Below are 8,638 nucleotides of genomic sequence, written 5' to 3' on the forward strand. Positions count from 1 at the left end.
AAAAAAAAAAAACAGATTTACCCTATGAATTTACATTTAAGTGTATATAGTCAAACTTTGAATGTTGGCTTGACTGAACTGAATTGAAGAGTTTTTTAAAGAATTTAAAAAGCATTTTTGGTAACACTTTATAATAACTGCACGCTATTAATCATTTGTTAAGCATGAGTAAACAGTGAATTGATAATTTATAAAGCATTAATAGACATTAATAAGCAGTTTATAAATACAGCTATAAATGTTTTTTTTCCTGATTTATAAGCACATCTATAATGCGTTTAATATTTGTATTTTCATCCTTTGTTAATGATCAATTAATAATTTCTAAATGAAGTATAGCATTATTTACAAACCAGTTATTTAAGAGTTGTCAGTCATTCATAAGATCACTTAGAAAGTGTAAGTAAATGTAGTAAATATAGGTAGTTATAAAGCATTTAGTAGTGGTCAGTTAACTATGTGTGAGCTCATCTAAAGTGAGGACTATTCATGCGTTGTTTAGCATTTATAAAGGAGATCAATCTTCTAAACATTAAAATGTAACAAACACAACACAGTGATACAGAACATAAAAATGTTTAACAGTCTTTAAATCTCCTTTATAAATGACATCCAACATCCATGCTCCAAGCCACAGAGTAAAGAAAATTCAGTGCCTCAGGGACGAGCTAAGGCTGCTAAAGAGGCAATACAAAGCAGCGGGGGAAGTCGAGACAGCCGGCCTAGCCGACCTGAGAGCAATCCTAAGGAAACTACGGAGGGCAGAGTTCCACAGAAGGAGATGGAAGGAAAGAGCCAGGAAAAGGGCAGGATTCTTGGCCAACCCATTTAAGTTGACCAAACAGCTCCTTGGCCAAAAAAGGGCTGGCCGCCTCACCTGCTCCAATAAGGCCATGAACGACCACCTCAAGGCCACATATAGTGACTCCATCAGAGAACTGGGACCATGCAATGCGCTGAGACCACAACCAGAGCCTGCATCAGACTTTGACCTGAAGGAGCCCCGCCTAAGGGAAGTGGAGGAAGTGGTGAGGAGAGTAAGATCGAGCTCAGCACCAGGCCCAAGTGGAGTGCCCTACAAGGTGTAAAAGAACTGCCCAAAGCTATTACACCGGCTTTGGAGGTGATCTGGAGGAGAGGGAAGATCGCCCAGCCATGGAGGTTTGCGGAAGGAGTGTGAGAAGAGAATTCTGAGAACATCGACCAGTTCCGGGTCATCTCCTTGCTCAGTGTGGAAAGCAAAATTTTCTTTAGCATCGTGCTCAAGAGGCTCTCCAACTTCCTGTTGACAAACAAGTACAGCGACACATCTGTGCAGAAGGGAGGAACACCAGGAGTTACTGGTTGTCTGGAACACACGGGCATGGTAACCCAGCTTATCAGGGAAGCAAGAGAAGGCACAGGGGACCTGGTTGTACTTTGGCTGGACCTCACCAATGCCTATGGCTCAATACCCCACAAGCTGGTAGAGGTTTCACTGGAGAAGCACCATGTACCACAGAAGGTGAAAGATCTCATCCTGGACTATTACAGCAAGTTTAGCTTGAGAGTCTCCACTGGCCAGCTAACATCTGACTGGCACCAGCTGGAGGTGGGGATAATCACTGGGTATACCATCTCAGTCACCCTTTTTGCACTAGCAATGAACATGCTGAGACAGAGTGCAGAGGCCCACTAAGCCCTTAGCAAGGCTGGAGTAAGGCAACCTCCCATAAGAGCATTCATGGACGACCTCACAGTGACAACAACGGCGGTACCAGGAGCTTGGTGGATCCTCCAGGGGTTGGAGAGACTCATGTCATGGGCACGCATGAGCTTCAAACCTACAAAGTCCAGGTCCTAAGGAAGGGGAAGGTTACAGACAAATTCCGTTTTAGTCTGGGAGAACACCAGATCCCGTCGGTTACTGAGAGACCAGTGAAGAGCCTTGGGAAGGTCTTCAACAGCAGCCTGAATGACAGAGACTCCATCAAGGCAACTAGTGCTGAGAACAGTGGATAAGTCTGGGCTCCCTGGAAAATTCAAGGCCTGGGTCTGCCAGCATGGAATCCTCCCAAGAATCCTCTGGCCTCTGCTTATCTATGAGGTCCCCATGACAGTGGTGGAAGGTTTTGAGCAGAAGGTGAGCAGCTATCTACACAGATGGCTGGGCCTGCCGCGTAGCCTGAGTAACATCGGGCTATATGGGAACACCAACAAGCTCAGGCTCCCTTTTAGCTCAGTCAGGGATGAATTCATCGTTGCACAGACACAGGAACACCTGCAGTCCTCTGGATCCAGAGATACCAAAGTGACCGGCGCAGGGATCGTTGTGAGGACAGGGAGGAAGTGGAGGGCAGCCAAGGCAGTCCAGCAGGCGGAGACTGACTGTGCCCTGGGAGGAGAGGATGGAGGAAGCTCAAGAAAGAAAAAGGGAGAAATACCAAGAACTGGTGGAGGATTGTCGGAGGAATGGATGGAGGACCAGGTGTATGCCAGTAGAGGTGGGCAGTAGGGGATTTGCTAGTTACTCCCTGAGCAAAGCCTATGGTACGCTGGGTATTAAATGTGCTAATCAAAGAAGAGCCATAGGCAACAACGTGGAGGCAGCAGAAAACGCATCCAGATGGCTCTGGTTAAAGAGGGGAGAGCAGTGGGGGCAGTAAAATGCCACTTGGACACAGGCCGGGGCCTGATCAGCCTCGGTCGGGTCACCAGGACGAGGGTGTCTGTTGCAAGACCCGAAACACCCAATGACTCCTTGAAACAACACTGATGATGTGTCCAAGGTTGTGCATCGGAAGATGTTTCTGTAAACTATAAATGCTTTACAAGGCATGAATAGTCCTCACTTTAGATGAGCTCACAAACATAGTTAACTGACCACTACTAAATGCTTTATAACTACCCGAATTAACCCTGAATTACAGCATAAATACATGCTAATAAAGCATTTATTAACACACTAAGTATGCATCACTATATGTCTGAATAATAAGATGTATGAATGTACATTTAAATTGTTAAATTAAATGACTGTACATTTAAAATGTACATGTTTATTAATCATTTACTTACAAGTTCTAAGTGATCTTATGAACCACTGACAACTCTTAAACAACTGGTTTATAAAAAATGCAATTCTTCTTTTAGAAATGATTAATGTATCATTAATAAAGGATGAAAATACAATTATTAAACAAATTATAGATAAGCTTTTAAACCGAGAAGAAAGCATTTATAGCTGTATTTATAAACTGCTTATTAATGTCTATTAATTCTTTATGATTGATGAACTGTTTACTCATGCTTAATTAATGATTATTAGCGTGTAGTTATTATAAAGTGTTACCGCATTTTTAAGTTTGAAGGTCTACCGAGACAGAAGGACCAATAAACATAGCCTACTACTGTATGTACAAGCAAGCAGATGAACCTAACATATTTCTGTCTTATATCTGCCTAACATATTTTGGTCTTGGTCATATATCTTTGTTTTTCTTCTTTTGGGAGGGATCTAAATATTCATGCCCTGGAATAGTTGTTATATTGTGCAGAATTAACTGATGTGGAGGCCATGGGCAACATATTGGTCACCTCTGACAAGAGAGATAATTCTGTGTTAGTTCAGTACTGGTGACCCTGTTGACTAGCACATTAAAGGACTGGTGTCAAAGCACACTAGTGGGGCTGCTTGGACCATAGATAAGAGTGAACAGAGACTGATAACACCCCCTTGTTTACTGGACTGAGTTCATGCTTTTGCGTCACACAGCCAATCCTGATTAGTCCCTGTTAGGAGTTTTTCCATAAGATTTACTCAGCAGCATTACTCAGCCGCTTAACTTAATGTTGGGTCACCTAATTTATTTATTGTTAATATCAATAATAATGAGATAGCCTTATCTGAATTTTAACTATAGTCTACTAGCTAGACAGTGATATTATGATTTATATTGCTAGAATGTTTTATCACACCGTTAGCCTATATTTAAAAATGTAGCTAATACATATGTTTAGCATGTTGCTAGCATGTACATTTGCTCCTATCATGTTTTAGAATGTTGCTAGTATTTTTAGCATGTTGCCAACATGTTTTGGCACATTGCTATGTTTATGTTGTCAAGGCAGTAAGATGGTAAGTAAGGTGGTAAGAGCAATGACTAATCTTAGTAACACTTTACTGTATGTTGATAGTCTACTTTAGACATTCTACTAAATATAAGAAACTTTGCAAATACTGTACTCTACATGTCAACTAACTCTCATTTCTGTCCATTTTTCGGACCACTATCGTCAAATACGATTGAGAATTAGCATATAGTTTGGATTGGCGGTGTGGTTCTTTAAAGGCAGCGCATTCTCATCCCAAGGCATCATATACTGATGCTTTTGCCAATGCGTAGACATCCAACGCAAATGGCACCCTTTACCGTCAATATAACACGCCCTGAGTATGGGTAGGTTTAGGTCTGGGGTATACCACTAGGAGGCACCTTCTGCCCCATATATGCGTCTCATAATGACGCTAAAGGGTGCCATGTGCGTTGGATGTCTACGTATTGGCAAAAGTGTCAGTATATGACGCCTTGGGATGACAACTGGTTCAGGGCAAGAACTCCCTGAGCACCCATCCAAGCATAGATAACAGCAGGGAGAGCAGCAATAACCCCCTTAGGGTAATCAGAACACAACAAAACATGAGTGTATTGTAGAAATCATTAATTCAATATTTTAATGGACAACATTTTTCGAGGATTTAGTCTGATTAAGAGGGGAATCGGAATGCCAAATCCTGACTGGGTGAGAGGAGTAGCTGGGGATGGAGGAGGGAATTTAGCTCCTAACGCCGCCTTCACACTGGCAGTTGAAATCAGCTCCGATACGCCTCCGAAGCAACTGGAAGTCATTCATTTCCTATGGAGATTCGCAGACCGCATGCGAATGGGTCCGAAATAGGTGAGGTGTGAAGAAAATCGTGTCCGTTGGTCATCCGGATGCGTTCAAAAAATGTAACTCTTGCGAAAAGCTACGGACGGTTCCTATCCGACAATTCCAGCGAAAGTTGAGCGTTGCTATGGTACTTAGTATTCTTAACTCTTAATAAAATAAATAATGATTTTGTAATGATAAGTTGTCATGTCATTTTTTATTATTTTCATGACTTCCTAACGTTATTATGGCAGTTAATACAATTAAATTGTTGGCAGACACTGAACTATTAACATTACACCACACATTTTTTAGCCGACCTGACATGTCAACGTCCTGAGCAACTTTCCTCACGCAGCAGCCTTCATATTAATATCTCTAAAACCCTCATCAGAGAGATCATACGGAACTGACAGAATCAACCTTTCTAATCTCTCCGCCATTTTTGTTCTACCTGCTTCTGACGCTTTTCACGCTGTAGTACGATGTCCGTTGGGAGCGTATTGCGTATTACGTAGCTGATTTCAACTGCCAGTGTGAAGGCGGTGTAAGAATGCGATAGCTACTGATAGGAGGAGCTTGTATATGTAGATGTCATATTCCTATAGGTAGATGTGTATCATCTGAGAGTCAGATGATGCGAGCTTGACTAACATGACCTGGCTTCCAGAACTGAACTTGATTAATTAATTAATTTGAATTAATTTGCAACAATTCAACTAACTCTCATTAGAGTATTGATTAGTAGACTGTTGGGTTAGGGTTAGTAAAATAAGTTGATATCTACTTGTAAAGTTACATAATAGTCAGTAGAGGGGACAGCATCACAATTAAGTGTCTTTCTATTGATACTCTAATGACTGGTAGTTGCAAAGTTACTTAACGTCTAAAGTGGATGATAAAGTTGCATCCTATAGAAATGTAAGCTGGAATTCTATTGTTTCCTCAGACACTCACACCAACCTGTCTTTAAATGTCCCGTACCTGCCTCCAGAGGTTTATATCGTACCTTTTACCATCTCAGACAGCAGCTCTCCTCCCAGAAGCACATTCATCAATCTGCCAGGTAACACACATGGACTAAAATAAAACTGAATGATTGAAGAGAGCATGTTTGCATAAAAAGGGGAAATCATGTACGTCATTTGATTACATTAAAGCATTTATCAGTTGTCTGAACACAATGTTTAATGGGCTCACTGAAGTGATATTCATTGGAGGTCACAATGGCGTGTTTAATTTTAGGTCTCTAACAGTTTTTCCCCGGCACATGAAAACGCATTTCAGCCACGTCAATGATAAACAAGCATTCACGTAATTTGTGTTATTTAAATGTACAAATGAGCTTAATTACTGTTCAGTCGGAGGATTTTTGTAATACAATTTGGCTCTACTGTAGTCAGTGTATCTGTAATAATTTAGTCTTGTTCCTCATAAAGCTCGCTGATCTAAGAATGTGAGGAATAGGTGAGACTTTTTGCTCTTGTTTTTAACTGATTTTGTCTGTTTAAACATTTTAACAGTTTAGACATTTTGCAGTCTTTGACATTTTCTCTGGAAGGTACACTGTAAAATATGGTGTACATTCAGTTGAGGGTATAACTTTTTACTTCATAATTTTTATTTAATTTAAAAATAAATAAAACATACATACAGGTTAATTTTAAAAAAAAATCAAACCAGTTGATGTAGAGACTTTGATGTTACCATCAATAAAATGTTTGATTCATTCATATTAATCAAATGCAATCTTTGACTTTACAGTGTCATGTGGCCTCTCAGTCAGTGGTTCTCAAGGGGCCACAGGATGACTTATTAAAAATAAATCAAAAGGTAATGATTACAATTCAAATGAAGAAATGAAACGCTAAAAATACACAAAAAAGACAACAAAAATGTAAAAATATTATTTTAATTGTTATTTCCCTCAATAACTAATATTTTCATTGAAAATTCTATTATCTTCACTTCAAGTTAATGTAAAAAAAATCTAAAAACAAGCAGCATTGTCATAATTACAGCAGAAATACAAGATGAATTATCTTTGGGTGGCCTTCTGATCAAAAAGGTTGAGAACAAATTGTGTGTTTTTGTGGTTCCTCTGTTATGCATTCACATCCATTGGTTTAATAGAGTATCTCCTGAAACATCTTGTTCACACAGTCAGTAATGCATAGCATGGCCACAGGGCAATGGCACCTCTCTCTCTCTCTCTCTCTCTCTCTCTCTCTCTCTCTCTCTCTCTCTCTCTCTCTCTCTCTCTCTCTCTCTCTCTCTCTCTCTCTCTCTCTCTCTCTTGTCTTGTCTGACTCATATTCTCGTTTCCCATGAGACCTCTCCAATGCAATCACCCTCACCTAGTGCTCCATAAATATTTCCTATTTCCCTGTGTGCACCCATCACCCCTTCTAATGCCTTTAAAAAGAGCTTGATGGTCATTGTCTCTCTCGCAGTGACAGTTTGCCCGTGCAACGTGAGGGGGAACTGTAGAACTGCACCAAAACAGCTTCAGGGCATGCCCACTATTCAGTCAACAGTGGGCATCTTGCTTGGGACTCTGGGATTTATAGGTGAGACACGTACACAGCTCATTCAAAACATCCTGAAATGATTGGAAACGGAAGAGGATAACACAATCTGTGGTTCATGCAATCACATTTTATGTCCTTGTTTACAGGCGTTATACTTATTGTGATATTTGTGAGGCTGTCCTACCAGAATTCAACGCCACCAAACAAAGACTGCCAGGAACGAGTTCCACTTAAAGTCTCTCTCTAACACCTGAGCTTAGGTCACTATACAGTCTTGAAACTAACTTCAGCTCATTGAGGGATTTCTTTTTTTTTTAAAGAACAATTAGCTTACTTATTTGTGGTGAAAAGTAAAATATTAGGCAAAAAATATTAGCACCACTGTGAAGCATTCAATAATTGTCTACATGAGATATTTCTATGTTATTTATTTGTTTTTATGCTATGTAGTTCCATTATCTTTTTTGCAATCATAATCTATTATAATTAGTAGTGATTTAAAAACTTGATAGAAAAATATGCATTTTGTTTCCCCGCCGAGTTGTGTGTGATCAATGAACTGAAATAAAGACAATTATAGAAAACAACCTCTGTTTGGTCACTCATATACAAAATCTGCACCCTCTTGAATCAGGGACAACGATAAGTTACAATTAAAACAAAATAATAATTTAAATATAATAATAATAATAATGTATAGACTAATAATGGAAGCAGCTAATTTAACTCATTGAGAGTTTTTGGTAAATTGACAACTACCTCATGATTTTGGTTAATGAATTTTGAAAGTAATTTTCTATACATTTCTGTTATATAATTCAATCCAGTTCGAATGTCTTGTCATAAATCATGAACATGGTAGTGGTGCTAAAAAAATGGATTTGAAATGTGTTTGTATGCTGTATTATTGATTTTATTTAACTGAAATAAACAAGCTTTGTTTGGTCACTCGTATAAATAGAGAAGAAGATAGAATGACATTGACAAAGCAAAAGAGTGCTTAACCACATTCATATTTTTTTTCTTCAGGTTTTAGAGATATAGAATAATAATCCCATCCCCTGGGATAATAACCAGCCTAAAACACATTTCACATTTAGTGAGACAGGAAGATCAACCACAATCCCTTTTAGCCAGCCATATCCTTTTTATGGTGAGATGACACTGGCGAACCTGACCCAGATGACCTTACAAGT

General features: G+C 39.5%; 1 protein-coding gene across 1 annotated transcript in view; it reads left to right on the forward strand.

Moving 5' to 3' along the window:
• Positions 1-8,059, forward strand: part of cdh16 (cadherin 16, KSP-cadherin) — a 43,076-nt gene extending 35,017 nt beyond the window's left edge. The window contains exons 16-18 of the mRNA XM_039674399.2: positions 5,861-5,977; positions 7,365-7,481; positions 7,589-8,059. Coding sequence (XP_039530333.1) covers positions 5,861-5,977; positions 7,365-7,481; positions 7,589-7,689 — 335 coding nt within the window. The 3' untranslated portion in view covers positions 7,690-8,059. The remainder of the gene's footprint in view (positions 1-5,860; positions 5,978-7,364; positions 7,482-7,588) is intronic.
• The last annotated feature ends 579 nt before the right edge of the window (positions 8,060-8,638 follow it).

The sequence above is a fragment of the Pimephales promelas genome, chromosome 1 (assembly GCF_988280905.1).
Source record: "Pimephales promelas chromosome 1, fPimPro1.hap1.1, whole genome shotgun sequence".
NCBI classification, from domain to species: Eukaryota; Metazoa; Chordata; class Actinopteri; order Cypriniformes; family Leuciscidae; genus Pimephales; species Pimephales promelas.